At 34.1% G+C, this 17,617-nt stretch overlaps 1 protein-coding gene across 2 annotated transcripts in view; it reads right to left on the bottom strand.

Moving 5' to 3' along the window:
- The window catches only part of LOC145292919 (transmembrane protein 117-like), a 418,600-nt gene that overhangs the window by 13,560 nt on the left and 387,423 nt on the right, over positions 1 to 17,617 (bottom strand). For both annotated transcript variants that reach the window (XM_080139082.1, XM_080139083.1), the window contains 2 exons: positions 8,926 to 9,183; positions 5,554 to 5,677 (listed from right to left, as the gene is read on the bottom strand). In XM_080139082.1, the coding sequence (XP_079995208.1) occupies positions 5,554 to 5,677; positions 8,926 to 9,183 (382 nt within the window). The remainder of the gene's footprint in view (positions 1 to 5,553; positions 5,678 to 8,925; positions 9,184 to 17,617) is intronic.

The raw sequence follows: 17,617 nt of genomic DNA, 5'->3' as shown, positions 1-17,617 counted from the left end.
TACCAATTCATTCAAATTTAACCCCTTAGCAGACCTTTTTACCTGAGGAAACTGATTAAAAAATTGTCCACATGTCTGAATACCAAATTTCATGTCTGTAGATACAAAAATTGGTTGAGGAAAGGTGTGTGTGTGTTAGGACACACACACACACTCACACATATACTCACTTATATATATATAACATTAATATAAGTGCATACACATGTACAATTTGCATATTAACATAATGGAAGTAGTTGTATTATTTGTATTCTTTGAACTACTGTTCTCATTTTGAGTGTTACTATCACAATGTTTCGGCCGATGTAGCCTCCGACCTTCTTCAGGTGTATCTGGTCGAACTCGTGAATTTGTACGAGCTGCAAAGATCCATGGCATAGTGGATAAAGTACTAGGTATAATTAAGCTGTAAAAGTTACACTCGTCTGGAGGATGATGGTTCAATTCTCAGTGCTGGTAACACTCATATACAATTGTAGCCATAGCTGACGCCATGGATTAAATAAAGGGTTTCATTCAAAAATCTCTGTAGATTCCCAAGTTCAACAGAAAGATTCCCGAGTTCTATAGAAAGATTTCCCGAGTTCTATAGAAAGATTTCCAAGTTCTATACAAAGATTCCCGAGTTCTATACAAAGATTCCCGAGTTCTATACAAAGATTCCCGAGTTCTATACAAAGATTCCCGAGTTCTATACAAAGATTCCCGAGTTCTATACAAAGATTTCCAAGTTCTATAGAAAGATTTCCAAATTCTATACAAAGATTTCCAAGTTCTATACAAGGATTCCCGAGTTCTATACAAGGATTCCCGAGTTCTATACAAAGATTTCCAAGTTCTATACAAAGATTTCCAAGTTTATAGAAAGGTTTCCAAGTTCTATACAAGGATTCCCATGTTCTATACAAAGATTTCCAAGTTCTATACAAAGATTTCCGAGTTCTATACAAATAGTTCCGAGTTCTATACAAATAGTTCCGAGTTCTATACAAATAGTTCCGAGTTCGACAAGATACAACTGAAGATGGTAGGAGACTACATTGATCTAAATGTAAAAATAACACTCAAGAGGAGAACAGTAGTCTTAATAATCCAAATAATCAAACCTCATCTCAAAAATTCAGAAATATGATGAAAGCATTTTTGCTACCATTTAAAAAAACTAAACTTTTTTGACATTTCACACAATGAAAATAATCTTTTTATAAGCATTAAAAGAATTAACATAAATGAATAGTAAGAAAAATATCTACCTGACAAGATTATGGTTGCTGTTAAAGTAAACTTTTTTTTTTTTTACATAAGCATCACCACTTATCAAGGTCAAGAGGCCACTCGAGGATAAGGGTTAAAGAGTGTACAGTAGAAATTGGACAATATAGTAACCGTTAGTAATGGAGATTCGGTAAATTTGTCAACTTATATGGAACGGCTCATCAAGAACTTGTTTACGTTAGACTTGACAACAACCATATTGTAGTCAGCTGGAAAGCAGAAAAACGGAAGACAATTCCATAGGCGTGCAGTTCTAAGAAAGAAGCTTTGCTCATGGAATCTATGCTTAGGTTTAGGCACAGATAAATAATATAATATTACATATGATACTAACCGAGACTCTAACCTGGGAAATGCATAACGATTTGAAAAATAAAAAGAATTATGCAGTGCATATGATAAAAAACATGAAAATTGGAAAAGAAATTAAAGAATAACAGGAAAACTGAAACACAATAATCCCACTACAGAAACACTTTACCTAGAATTTTGACTTTATAAACTGCACCCTCCTCAAGATTGACTTTTCTCTTCTATGCCACAAATGCATCAAAAGTGCTGTAATCTTTCTCTGATTATCATCTAACATAAACCTTCTTCGTATAGCAAACATCTAGCAAACAATGCAATATACTTCACCACTTCATTTTTTTTTTTTTTTACAAGGTGATCACCACTTCTCAAGGCCTGGAAGCCACTCAGGGATAAGGGTTATTGTAAGTATAGTACGTTAGTGTGGAGATTTAATAAAGTGTCTACTTAAGGGGGGGGCGGTTCATCAGGAATTTGTTTACGTTGGACTTGAAGACATCCAGGTTGTAGTCAGGTGGGAAGCAGGTAGACGGAACAGAGTTCCATAGGCGTGCAGTTCTAAGAAAGAAGCTTTGTTCATGGAATCTACGTTTTTGATTTAGGCATAGATAAAGAGTGGGGAAAGTTTTTGACAGTGGATTCATAAAAATAAAATCTGATCCTGGTTAAACTTTTCATTATATTTCACTCATGTTTTATTTTTGTTATTCATTTCTCATTTTCTTTCTTCCTCCGCCTTTCTTATGTTAATGTCCTTATCACGCATGTTGCATAATTCTATTAATTTTTCAAACATCCTGTCATTGCATTTTCTTTTTTTAGTCATTATTTTAATAAATTTAAAATTTTCATTTTTTTCTGAAAACGTTTGTTGATCTAAACGAAATTGACAAAGCTTTCATTTTTGATGATTTATTCATTTTTTTTCTGATATCTTTTTACACACATACACACACTTATATCCATACACATATACATATACAATTTTCAGAATGTGAGAGATTATATAATTATTTCCACAATCAAACAACGTCGCAGCATACAAGAGCAATAACAGCCAACAAATCTGGAAGTCCAAGACTTGAGTTTTGCCCAATCTGGGCTCATCAGTTAGACATATCCAAACCAGAGATTAAAAACCCAAGCATCTTGCATGTGCGGCGAGCACTCTGCCACCTGAGCAAACGCGTCATACACAAGAAAGTCTATTAACTAACACAAAACTTGAGTCTTGGACTTCCAGTTTGTTGGCTGTCATGGCTCTTGTGTGCTGCGACGTTGTTTGGCTGTGGAAATAATTTACACACACACACAAATTGACAGATCAAAGTTATGTAATACAGAGTGGAATGATAAAATTGTCGCCCTAGAAAAGATGACATGATTCCATTTCCATTTAATCAAAACAGGTTTTCTTTTTTTGTTGCAGACCATCTACTAATTGGCCATTTGTGTACAAATCCCAAGAGTGATAGAAGCCTTCTATCATGTCTGAAAGTGACACAATGTTCAATGAGCGAGATCAGAGATGCGCCACTGTACAACTCATGCTCTCTTATGATCCAAGTTATGACAACAGGACCATTGCCAGCACCCTCAAAATGCAAATCCGGATGTTTTAATGCTTGAGGGCACAGCTCAACACATTGGACGATCCACGGTTATGGCTTTTGGTATGGTTTCAAGTGAGGGTCGTATCATGCCACCTCACATCTGCAAAGTCAGCTTGAAAATCAACACTAAAGTATACCTGGATGTGCTGAAGAGTGTGGTGATCTCCTGGTGCAATTAGACTGCTGGCAGACCCTGTATGTGGCAGCAAGACTCGGCCCCAGCCCATGTCCAAAGGGACCCAGGCTTGAATTCAGAAGGAGAAGTGCTTTCCGACTCCCTGGAAGACCTCATCAGTTTGCCCTGTATTTAAGAATTCAGGTGATAAGTCATCTCCCTCTCAGTACAGACCAATAAGTCTCCTGTGTGTTATGAGTAAGTTGCTGGAATCCATATTAAATAGAGAAATAGTCAACCACCTCAGCAGGAATAACCTTCTTAGTGACACACAATATGGTTTCCGCTCTGCAAGATCTACCGCAGATGTGCTGACGGTTATATCCCACAGGATTAGTGAATCTCTTGACAAAGGCTTCCTTTCTAGGGCAATTGCTCTTGACATATCAAAGGCCTTCGACAAGGTATGGCATAAGGGTCTACTTCACAAGATTTCCAGCTACGGTATAACTGGAAATGTTTTCTCAATCATTAAATCATTTCTCTCCGATAGGCTCATAAGAGTAGTGGTAGATGGACAAAAATCAGAGGCCTGCAATATAAATGCTGGAGTCCCTCAGGGGTCAATCCTGGGCCCAACTCTCTTCCTGATCTACATCAATGACCTCCCTAAACACATACTTAAATCATTCGTTGACATCTATGCTGATGACACAACCATCTACGGCAACACATCAAAGGCTGTAAATGACAAAGTTCTCTCTGATTCTCTCTCCTCTGATCTCGACCGCGTGGTTCAGTGGGGGAAGATGTGGCTGGTTACCTTTAATGCATCCAAAACCAAACTCCTATCCTTACATCATCAACGCTCTGATCTCCGTCTGGCATCAATTGTGATGAATAGCTCTCGTCTGGGTGAGGCCCCGTGTTTTGACAAGTTTCTGGGTGTGACCTTTACTCCTGATCTGAAATGGAACACGTACATAAAGTCTGTTGCCAAGGTCGTTGGAAAGATGGTGGGATCCTTCTACCGCTCCAGAAGGTATCTCACTACTGATGCAATTCTCTATCTATATAAAAGCCAAGTACGTCCAAGGATGGAATACTGTTGCCATATCTGGGCAGGAGCTGCTAAAAACAGCCTATCCTGGTCCCCCCTCGCCAATCTTTCACGAAAAACACCCGTCTAGCTGAATCCACTGTGAAAAATTTCCCCCACTCTATATCTGTGCCTGGATCAAAACACGGATTCCATGAACAAAGCTTCTTTCTTAGAACTGCACGCCTGTGGAACTCTGTTCCGTCTGCCTGCTTCCCACCGGACTACAACTTGGATGTCTTCAAGTCCAATGTTAATAAATTCCTAATGAACCGCCCCCTTAAGTAAACACTTCATCAAATCTCCACACTAATGTAATGTACTTGCAATAACCCTTATCCCTGAGTGGCTTCCGGGCCTTGATAAGTGGTGATCACTGTAAAAAAAAAAAAAAAAAAAAAAAAAGAGTGCTACAACTCTTTACCCTTGTCTCACTATCTCCCTTCCTCTCCCAACCTGAACCCGCTATTCATATGTCGAGAACATTATCAATATCACTTCCCACAACACCAAAGCAAGCCTGATCACGACCATCCGCCGAGTATTTGCCATGCTCCCACCAGCACTTATGAAAAAGGCATGCTCCCAGTTCCGGACCATCAAAGCGGTGATTGAGGCTGATGGCGGCTACATTGAATAGATGTCAGCTCTACTACATAATCAAGTTACCTGAATTGATTTTTTCAGTAAAAGTTTTAAAATAAAGCTGTAGGGCTTTAGGGCGACAATTTTAGCCTTCTACCCTTTATTGTAATAAATTGTCAGTTTTGAAGCAAAGAAATTCTAGGTGAACAAAAAACTCCAGTCATCAGAGCATTGTTGTCAAATGAAAACTGCACATCATAACTTTGATTTTAGGAAGACATTCAATTTTAAATTCAGGGAATCTGGCTTAATTATGGATCAAATTTAATGCAAATCTGAAATACTTGGATTTTAAATAGAATGTTGTGACCATATTATACCCCCCAAAACACCTTTAAAATACTTCAAACTGAAATTTGGGTAATTGATGTATTTATTAATTGATGTATGATATTGTGAAAAATTTAGAGAGAGAGTGATTACAGAAATTTAATATCAACCATTTATTTTCCGAGAAAATAAAAAATTAAAAAGGCAAATAAATTACTTACCAGTAATATGAATATGCCAATTATCCTTCCGTATAAATTTGGGAGCGTAGAATCGAAATTCTGGCCGATTCATTCCAGGAAGTTTGATTTCCAAGTTATTTATGAAATGAGGAAAATCCCAATCCTGAAAAGAAAATATATCTTAACATAAATCTTGAAAAAAATTTATTTGTTATAAATCGGAAAGGATTTATGGTTTTGTGTAACATTGTCAATAATAAAAATGCTCTTTATATGTAGGCAGAAGGCATTTATATGTGAGTCATTTTTATTCCAACTTCTTTTATATTCACTTCATTTTTTTGTGTAAATTTCATTTTTTTTATCATCAGTTCCGTCTAGTAGTTGCTGTGCAAATAAAGCTTCTTTTCTTGCAGGTAAGACACAAGGAGACATTTGCTGAGAGTTTTTAAAGGTTTTAATTTTAGAGAGAATTGACCCAAGAGAAAGAGACTAATGTTCTCCTAGCTAATTAATTAATTTTTTAACTGAAATGGGTGACATATTGACAGAGACATTGAGATAATATTTTGCACATTTTTTACAGCATTATCAATGGTGTGTTTCATATGTGCTTCCACAAATTCCCATTATTGATGACCTTTGTTATATGGTTTCAACAAACAGACTGATTTAAAAACATTTTTTTATAAGAGAGCAACTACTTATCAAGGCTTGATGGCTACTTGAGGATAAGGGTTAATGAATGTAAGGTGGTAGTGTAGTAATTGTTAATGGTGTAGATTGGGTAGAATTTTGATTATTTAAGGGGACTGCTCCACAAGAACTTGTTTACATTGGACTTGAAGGCTACCATATTGTAATTGGCTGGGAAACAGGCCAGTGAAAGTGTTCTACAGGCGGGCAATTCTAGGAAAGAAGCTTTGTTCATGGAAGCTGCATTTAGATTTAGGCATTTATAGAGAGTGGGGGAAATAGTTGATAGTAGTTGTAGCTAGTCAAGTGTTTTTTTATGAAGGTTTAGCAAGGGGAACCATAGACTGGACCTCAGACAACTACTTGCCATGAAAATAATGATAGAACAGAGACAGTCTCGCAACGTCTCTTCTGTAGGAAAGAGGTTACAGGGCAGAGAAAATGACATCACCTACTAGGTTTTGAAGCCAGTTTTGAACTCTATCAAGGCAAGATAGGGCACGCCAAGCAGCTCCTGCCCAGATGCAGTAACGGTACTCCATTTCAGGATGTACTTGGCTCTTATACAGATAGAGGATTGCATCGGCAGTGAGATACCTACTGCAGAGGTAGAATGATCCAATCATTTTTCCACAGATCTTAACAACAGATTTGATGTATGTGTTCCATTTTATATTAGGAGTGAAGGAGTGTTCTGCAGATTTGGGTTATTGTCATATGCACTAAGAGTGACCCTTATCAAAATCTACATAAGCTAACTAAATTGGTATTGGCATAGCATCCCTAATATGTAACATTTGTCATCATCCATTATTTAGTGTGATACCATGTGTGCTCCCCCGCTCGACAACAAACACCGACTCCAATGTTGTTGCCGTGGTTTTCTTCTTTGTCTTCTCTTCTGGCCAAGTCATCATCTCTCACATTGGCAGCTGCCAGGGGGAACGTGCATGGGTTCGCAACTATAAAAAAAATAAAATAAAACACAAAAAACATAAACTGATACATTGTGTGACATCATCAACCTTCTACACACCAAGGTCTACATGTACATTCTATCAAAGCCGTGTTTGTCAGTTCATGTCAACTCATCTCGATTTCCTAAAACTGTCTCGATCAACTGTGTTCAACTGAAAACTATCCTAAGCTCAAAAAGTTGTCTTCAACTGTTGTAAACTCAAGACTGCCTGTAAACTCTGTAATATCAACTGTCATAAACTGTTGCAAAATTCACTACCACATCAAGGTCTATGTTCTGTCGAGTCCGTGTTTGTTAGTTGATGTCAATTCATCTCAATTTTCCAATACTCTTAAGCTCTGGTTCAAACTATGTCCAAGTGGAAACTGTGCTTAGCTCAAAGAACTGTCCTTAGCCATTGTAAAACCAACTGTCTGTAAACTGTCCCTAACTGTCGTAAACTGTCATGTGCCTAAAACTGACGTAAGTTAACATATTGACCTCCTTTGTCCCAATCACTGCCACACCTTGATTAGCAATCCTATTTCAACTTTCTGAGCAATTTCTTATACCTTTGTTCAGCTGATAAACTTATTTTATCTATTTTTTATAAAGAAGTCAAAACTTATCAAGGCCCAGAGGCCACTCGAGGATAAGAGTCAATTAGTGTACAGTGGTCAAGAGGAACATGCCCGTCATCATTAATAGTGGAAATTTGGTAAATTGGATTACTTAAGGGGATGGCTCATCAAGAATTTGTTCACATTGGACTTTAAGACAACCATATTGTAGTTAGTTGGAAAGCAGGAAAACGGAAGAGAGTTCCATAGGCGTGCCGTTCTAAGAAAGAAGATTCGTTCATGGAATCTACGTTTAGGTTTAGGCACAGATAAAGAGTGGCGGAAATTATTGATAGTGGTTTCAACTAGACAAGTGTTTTATGTGAAAGTTAAGCCAGGAGGGAACCATAGATTGGAGCTCAGAGAAACACTTGCCATGAAAATAACGATACAGCAGAGACAGGCTTGCGATGTCTCTTGTGAGGAAGAGGTTCCAGGGAAGAAAAAAGGGCATCCCCCACTAAGCTACGAAGTCTATTTTGAACTCTGCCAAGGCAGGATAAGCTGCTTCTAGCAGCTCTTGCCCAGATGTGGCAACATTACGCCATCCTTGGGCGCACTTGGCTTTTATACATGTAGAGAATTGCGTTAGCAGTGAGATATCTACTGGAATGGTAGAACGATCCCACCGTTTTCTCAGCAGCCCTGGCAACGGATTTGATGTATGAGTTCCATCTTAGATCAGGAGTAAATATCAAGCCCAGAAGTTTATCAAAACATGGAGCCTTCTCAAGATGAGAGCTATTCATTTCAATTGATGCCAGACGAGGGATCAGAGCGTTGATGATGGAAAGATAGAAGTTTGGTCTTATATGCATGAAAATTAACCAGCCACCTCTTTCCCCATTGCACCACGTGCTCAAGATCAGAGGAGAGATGATCAGATTTTTACTTTTTTTTTTGTTTACTTCCTAAAATTTCTGTTCATCTTTTGATTTTTATGAAAATTGATTCATTAGTTTTTCACAAACCTTGCACAAAGTTATATGCAACCATGAACACAGAAAACTTGTTTAAGCCATTTTATCTCCCAATTTTCATTACGTATCTTGTTTTAGATCAGCCCAAAAACTGTCAATAATAATGCAAATTCCTAACAAACCAAAGTAAGAAGTATGCACGTGTTAGCAAACCCACCTGTGTAACAATAAGAATGTCCATAACCAGGATGAAGGAAGCTCCAAATGACCTAGTTAGTTCATTTGAAGGAAGGAAGCCATGGTTGAGGCGGTCCCAATTGATGTAGTCGGTAGCTATAATGAACACGACCACAAAGGTGGTAGCACTCATCATTGTCCAAAAGAGAACTATACGATGATATCCTTCTTTCCACCATTTCCTGATGTTATGAGCCCAATGAGGATACAACTTCTCTTGAAGCATTATATCTGTTACCTGCCAAATGAAAAGAAGAAAGCAATAACAATTAAGCATTGTTTACAAAAAAATGTACATTTTATGTTTCGTAATAATTCAGATGCGAATTAATAAATATTTATCTCCTTCCTACGACGAGAAGATGTAACAAAAGGACAGGAAAGCAAGATTTGAAGCTAGCTCTGTAGGAAAAGAGCACTCTGCCTAACAAAAAAATTGCTTAGGCAGCTCCATCAGCCCCCCCTCCCCTAGTTGGAGCGCCTCAGGTGATTAGCAATGAATGAACCCCTTCTCAAAGGGTGAGAAGGTAAAGCTTGGGAGGGTGGACCTCCTAGAATTGTACAGAACTATATCTCAGAATGTCAGAGAACAAGCCATCCTCGAAAGTGGCCAAGACTCTGCCGATCCGATTTTTACCAAAATAATGCTGGAGGGTTTCGCAACAAAATTCTCATCTTAATTGTTGTATCCACAACATTTCAGTCAATGTAACTTTTATCGTTAAAAACTAGTATACATTTACATATTTGTTTGTGTCATTAAGTCATGTTGTGCTTGACCAAAACCAGATTTTGGGAAGTGATATACAAATTACCATTAGCATATGAAACGATGCTCTTTGTGTAAACAAATTGAGCTTAGGTATTAGGTCAATGTCAAAACATTGTTAATTCACTGCCCACATAGCAGCAGCCATATAGTGCAATGGTTAGAAGCTCCGACTGTTGTTTGGGTGATCAGGTTTCGATCCGGGCTTGAGGTAGTTGCTTGTCTAGCCGCACTGACACAGTACTGTATATGAATCACATATATATATATATGGATCACTATATATATAGTCATACACTTTCACATTATATACCTTTTCATAACCTTGTATCTATATAATTATAAAACTCAAATGACCTTGTAATGGGTGTTGTAACCCAACACCCGGTTTACGACTTCCGGTTGCGCATGCGTACATAAACATTTACTCATTGCCTTCCTTTTTTTTTAAAAATGTATTCTCCATTTTTTAATACACCTTTCTTAAAAACATTCATATATTTTCTTCTACATTACCAACATAAATAGATAACTCCAAAAATATGTTTTTTTAAAATTGCGTTACAAATAAGTAATAAACGCAACAATAAAACATATTGTTTTACTGTGTACGTTTTCAGCATCCCAATTGTGTTTTTTTTTGCACTTAAATTATCCAATAAACAATTGTTAATACTTTCTGCATCTTTTTTTTACATCATTCATTTTTGTATTATGTTTAAGTTATTTTAAAACAATTTTCTTACAAATAAATCTACTTTAACCTGTTGACAACCATAAGAACAATTTACAACGCCGATTTATCCAGCGCCTTCCTTTTTTTTTTTAATTTATTCTCTATTTTTTAATACACCTTTCTAAAAACATTCATACATTTTATTCTACACTACCAACATAAATAAATTACCCCGAAAATGTTTTTTTTTAATTTGCGTTACAAATAAATAATCAACACAACAATAAAACGTATTGTTTTACTGTATACGTTTTCAGCGTTCCACCTGTTTCTTTTTTTCGTGTTTAAATTAAAAGATATATCAAAATTTGAATTTAACTTTAAGTATTATGGTATCTGTTCAGTTCACATTTACCTATAAGTATGGCAAACCACTTATAATTCAATGGCTGTAAGTTTTTTTGTTTTTTTTTTAAATAAACAATTAAAAACAGAGCGACTCATAGAAATCTATCTATATTCTTTTTTCATTTTAATATACTTTCATAGAAATGTTTCTGTTATGCCACAAAAAACTATTTTCTTTACGTCACAAGTGTCATGCTCATACATTAATTCCATAGCTAATATAACATACTGACCCAACGGGTCACGGGTAGTCTAGTATATATATATATATATATATATATATATATAGTAAGTTATGAATATATATACAGTGTAACTCGGATATAAGAGAGTTTTCAGACTAGAGAAGAAGTATATATATATATACACATATATATATATATATATATATATATATATATATATATATATATATATATATATATAACCATATACTAGCATTTCAGTCCGGCGTTGCCCTTGTGTTTGGATGTGTATGTTGAGCAAAAAAAAAAAAACGCCGTCAATTTTTTACAACTTTGACCCCTATTATGACCCCTTAACATTTATTGTTTTATGCTCAAATAAATTAAATTAGATCCATGTCCAAGGAACCTATATCTAAAATTTCAAGTGTTTAGACTCAAAATTGTCGGAGGAGATGGTAGAGTTCTCAAAGGTCAAATAGTTTAACTTTGACCTCTTAAATTTCTGGCCGAAAACAGATTACAAAGATTTTCCCAAATCTCAGTACCCTGTATATCAAATTTTGAGTCTGTAGACTGAAAATTGACAGAGTTATTGCATAGTAAAATATACACAGACACACACACAGATATGTTCACTAATAGATATGAGCTTTATCAAAACCAGATTTATAAATGAGAGTTTGATAACCGAGAATAAAAAAAATTAAATTTTGTATAGTATAGATATATATATATAATGCTCCGTATCTAAGGTTGAGCATTTGGGAAGTGATATACAAATTATCATTAGTATATGAAGCGATGCTCTTTGTGTAAACAAATTGAGCTTAGGTATTTAGACAATGTCACAACATTGTTAATTCACTGCCCACATAGCAACAGCTATATAGCGCAAAGATTAGAAGCTCTAACAGTACAGTGCAGTTTGGCAAGCAACTACCTCAAATATATATATATATATTTTTTGGCAAGCAACTACCTCATATATATATATATATATATATATATACACATATATAAAGTAGTAGCGTTCATGTGTGTGTGTCTGTGTACAACTACAAATCACCAAAGAAATATAAAGGCCATATGTGTGTACACCTCTCCTGGTCAAGAAATATTAATGTCCATATTAGGATACTTTTGTCAAAGGAGACATTATATTGTATACGGACTTTCATTATATAGCATTCTTTAAACCACTTTTTTATTACTGAGTTACGGTCATTAACATATCACATTAAATGCAATCTATTTAAATAATTACCTCGATGACATTACTTACTCGACATAATAGCTTTGTTTCAACTGTACTAATTCAAAAAATTTTAATTATTTAGTTTATTTAAATTTCAAGTTATGTTTGATTTAATTTATTCTATGTGAAATCTAAAACCGTTTTATTTTCAAACCAAACCAAAAACCAGAAAACCAAAAGGGGAAATAACTGTGATAGCTTAATTGAAAAATTGTTTTAAACGGAGCACGTTATTAAATATTTCCTATTTTTGTTTTCATTTCGAAATATTATTCTAAGCTGAATTATTTTTTTATTTTAATTCGGAGGAAATATTTTCTTCATTATTCTTACTTTTTAAGTAACCTTTTTTATTTGTTAGAGAAAAATATTTAAAACTAATTTCCTCATTTACTTGCATCCTCACGAGGGCAGAGTTAATCACAGACACATGTGAACAAAATCCATCATCCCCTGCTCTTTTTGTTTTTTGTTTTAAAATTTAATCGGTGTTACCCAGGATTTATTATAATAATTATACCACAGCAAATGTGTTTAATTGCCTGTGAAACAGATTTTCTTTATAATTTATTTAATATCTTAAATTAAAAATGGTCAATTTTTACAACATGACCCAGCGTCATTTAACTCCTAGAAAAAAATGTCAATGTCAAGTTTCTTTCCAACTCCTCAAAAAACTTGAAAATGACGACTTTTAATGATTTTTGATAGTGCTACAAATATCACATTTAAATTTGGGGCAGATAAGTAGTTTTCCTGATATGAAAAATTTCTTTTTCAAAAAGTGAGGATCACTTTCCTATATAAATTTAACATAAAATGAGCACCCACTTTCTAACCACCTAATAATTTCTTCATATCATAAAACAAATTTAACTGTGATATTCGTTTTCAGCACCACCGAAAACCGGCGCTGGTTTTTTACTAAGAGATAGTTTATTTTTCATAATTTAGGATGTAAATAATGCTGTCAGTAAGCTTACACGAGCAGTTTACAAAAAGATATTTTTGTTTTTCATTTTTTTTAGGTGGGTATTTAATTATAGAATTTGTATAGATTTTACCAGGTGCTTCTGTAGTTTACTTAACCGCCTCCTAATGTAAACAGAATTTTTGTGAAATGTTAAACTGCAGAGGCACCTGTTAACAACTATACAAGTTGTATAATGAAAAAAGTACGAAAAACAAAAGTATGCTTTTGTAAACTTACTAACAACATAATTAGCATCCTAAATTATGAGATGAAAAAATGAACGCATCTCTTAGTAAAAAAAAACAAAAAAAACAGCGCCAATTTTCGGGGGTGCTGAAAACGAATATCACAGTTAAATTTGTTTTATGATATGAAGAAATTACTATGTGACAAGAAAGTGGGTGCTCATTTTACGTCAAATTTATATAGGAAAGTGATCCCCCACTTTTTGAAAAAGTAATTTCTTCATATCATGAAAACTACTTATCTGCTCCAAATTTAAATGTAATATTCATTTTCAGCACCACCGAAAACCATTAAAAGTCGTCATTTTAAAGTTTCGGATTAAACACCCCCCAAACCTCAAAAGTCCTTACATGAGGTTGTTGGGGTGTTTATAATATGCTGGAGTATGTCATAAAATTAACAACGTTACTATTATTTATTGCAAAAAATTGACATTTTCTACAAACATTTAATAAGAAATACAAATGAACGGTAGGTTTTTTGTTTTTATTGTGTTTTTTTTGTTGATGTTTTGTTTCTACATTTAAAATTTTACTTTATAATTTCTTTCATATAGGTTTGTTATTATTACATCAGCGATGCTCGGCTTTATCCGGCTTTTGACGTCATGCACCGGTGAAAGCCGAACGCTGAGAAAATAATTACACAACACTTAAAATTTAATTCATCGTGGATTCCTGTTTCATTCCTTTGGAAAACAAATATTTAAAATAAAATAGCGCTTATGCACTTATGGTACCGTGCTATTTTTGAAAATAGTATTTTCGCGTGAAATTCAAGTTTTAAAATATCTTTTTATTTATTAAATTGTTAGGTGAAAGTACAGATAACTCGGTTGGTTTCTAATGCGAGGAAAATCTAGCTCCTGAAAAAAAAAAGGGAACTCTGGATAGTAACAAAAATAAAAATTGCCTCAGTCTCAAAGGATTTCTCCTCTACTGATCGATGAAAAAAACGGTGAAATGTAGTTCACTCTCTGTTTCTCTACTGCTCTCTGTCTTCCTCTCTTAATATCTCTGTCCATCCATCTCTCCCTCTCTTTCTCTCTATATCACCCTCTCCATCTCTCTTTGAGCCCCTTTCTCTCTCTAACTCCTTCTCTCTCTCCCTCTTCTCTCCTTTTCTCTGTCTCGCTCCCTCTCTGTTTCTAACTTCCCCCTCTCAGTCCCTCTATCTCTCTCTATCTGCTTCTCTTTCTCTATTTTCCTCTCACTTTCTCTTTTCTATCTATATATCTTCCTCTCTATCTGTCCATGTCTAATCCCTTATCCTATTTTAGTCACCTAATTTACTTACTGTCAGATTAGAAGTTATTTGAAAATTGCTGCTACCTTGAACGGCACCAGGAGTAACTGGTAAAACCTTTCTAATTAAATTGATTTTGGCAGTCATTCGGTGACAAAATGATATAGCCTTAGCCCTTGTTGCATGTGAAATATGCTACCAAGTAGAAAAACTACTTATTCTACTTTGAAACTACTATTAAACATTCAATTTTTCAATAATCTCATGTTCAAGATCTCTAAAACATCCAGTATGAGGAAAAATATCGCAAAAATGCAAACTTATTGTTTGGGATGAATGCACAATGGCACGCAAAAAATCACTTGAGGCTCTTGGTCGATCCTTGCAAGATTTGCGTGGCAATGTCAGACCATTTGAGAATGCAGTAATATTGCTTGCAGGAGATTTCAGGCAAATTTTACCTGCAATTCCTCAATCAACATCAGCAGATGAAATAAATGCTTCCCTCAAATACTCTACTTTTTGGTGCCATGTGAAGACATTAAACTTAACTCAAAATATGCACGTCCAGTTGCAGACTGCTCGATCTGCACAGAAATTTTTGCATCACTTGTGGGAAATTGGGTATGAAAAATGTGCCGGCTGATCCGAGTTAAGAATCAAAGAATTTTGCCCTTAACTTCTGTAATTTTATTACATCAAAAAAAGAGTTGGTTAAAAAGTTTTTTCCAGATATTCAAATTAATTATATGAATTCCACTTGACTGACTGAACGAGCTATTTTTGCAGTTCAATACAAAAACGTCTATGAACTTAACGCTATTATTCAACATAAAATTTCAAGTGAGGTAGTCAAATACAAATCCATCGACGCTGTTGTGGAAGCAGATAAAGTGGTTAATTATCCAACAGCTAGATTTGCCAGGGATGCCACCACATGTACTGCAATTGAAAATTGACGTACTAATTTTCATGTTGTGAAATATAAACCAATCCAAGCTTTGCAATGGCACATGGCTTGCAGTAAAAAAATTAACAAACAATATCATAGAAACAACAATCTTAACAGGACCTTTCACATGTGAATATATCTTCATTCCACACATTCCTATGATTACATCGGATACACCATTACACTTTAGAAAACTGCACTTTCCAATTTTATTGTCGTTTGCAATAACCATCAACAGCTAAGGGAACAAACTTTACAATTGTGTGGCTTACAGCTATTCACTGACTGTTTTTTCACATGGACAATTTATGTTCCATGTTCAAGAGTCACCTAGCCAATAAAATCTCTATATCAGCTACGAAAATGGAACAACAAAAACTGTATCCATACGAAATGGAAAATTAAACCTATAAGAAACATGCATTTCCTCATTTTGGAACTTTTTCCATTGCGCGAATTTGAGCCACAGCAACGTGTGGCAGGGTACAACTAGTATGTATATTTATAGTAAGTTATGAATATATATATTTATAATTTGCTATATATATATATATGCATATATATATATATATATATATATATATATATATATATATATATATATATATGTTTCTTTAAAACCTTTAAAACATAAACATTATTTTGTCAGTAAGTCAATCTACCATATTGCTGTTTTACTTACATGAACAAACAATAGTACCAATGTTTTTAAAGGGATAATCAGTTGTTTACCGTGAAACACTGTTTCAGGGATTTAAAAACAAAACAGTATATTAAATCATGGCTCTACAGCAGTGTTGATCAAACACCACCTCCTTTAAAATGCATGAACGAAATTATTTTCCATACTGGATCTATTTTTTACCTGTGTCTTCCGTATCTTTTTTTCCACGAATTCATGTATTAATATCTAATTGCAAAATACTGTTTTTATATTTTTTTTTGGTTGAATCCATTCTACTACATTTCTTTGTTTTTATTTTTATATATTTACATTCTTATTTACTCGTACCATCTCTATAATTATTAGTTAATAAAAATATATAAGAAATATATAAAAATATGTATAAAAAAGATTAAAAATAATATAAATGTATGTCAAGGATGAGAGTTCATATAGAAACGTTTTATTTCTTTCTTTTTCCTTTTCTTCTTCCTTGCCATGTTGTAAAGTTGAAGGTCTCATCCTACGCACAATTCAAACATTTCAAAATACAGCCGCTAGATATAGCATGCAGATGTTTACAAACAGACTTCTTTCTCCAAGTTTACAACATGGCAAGGAAGAAGAAAAGGAAAAAAACAGAAATAAAACAAGACACTGAAGATGGAGTATACCTCTGAAATATATTTGTGATAAATTTCGAACAAGTAAAATATTTGTTTATTTTCCTAATATTACGTTGTGATTTGGCTTTCAAGCGCACTTGATGTGTATTTTATTTTATATAAATGTATACATTTTTTTTTTTACATATCATTCTATATGTATTGTTCAGATATATACATTTTTATATATATTATACATTACTCATGTAGTTCTGGATATTTTCTATTAATCTACTTTGGTTGATTTGATATGATTTAAAAGCATCAGGATACCGAGTAAATGACTTATTTAACTTTTTTTAAATATTTTATTTTTTTCATCACCTTATTTAATCATTCTTATAACTGAACTGTATACTGAGAGTATATATATATATATATATATATATATATATATATAATTGAGAAATTTTTTAAAACTTTGAAGTGTCGAATACAATGATAAAATCATTGATTATTGCTTTTTTTATTAGTGAAATATAGGATTTACAAAATAAAAAACAATAACAATGATTTTATCATTGTATTTGACACTTCAAAGTTTTCAAACATTTCTCAATTAAATTTTACTTTTAAAAAGTGTCTTCAAAAAGTGTGACCATCTTTTACTATATATATATATATATATATA

The sequence above is a fragment of the Euprymna scolopes genome, chromosome 14, assembly GCF_053919585.1.
Source record: "Euprymna scolopes isolate OS-2025 chromosome 14, ASM5391958v1, whole genome shotgun sequence".
NCBI classification, from domain to species: Eukaryota; Metazoa; Mollusca; class Cephalopoda; order Sepiida; family Sepiolidae; genus Euprymna; species Euprymna scolopes.
Note: the sequence above shows the minus strand (reverse complement) of the source record. Positions and strands in the feature narration are given on the sequence as shown.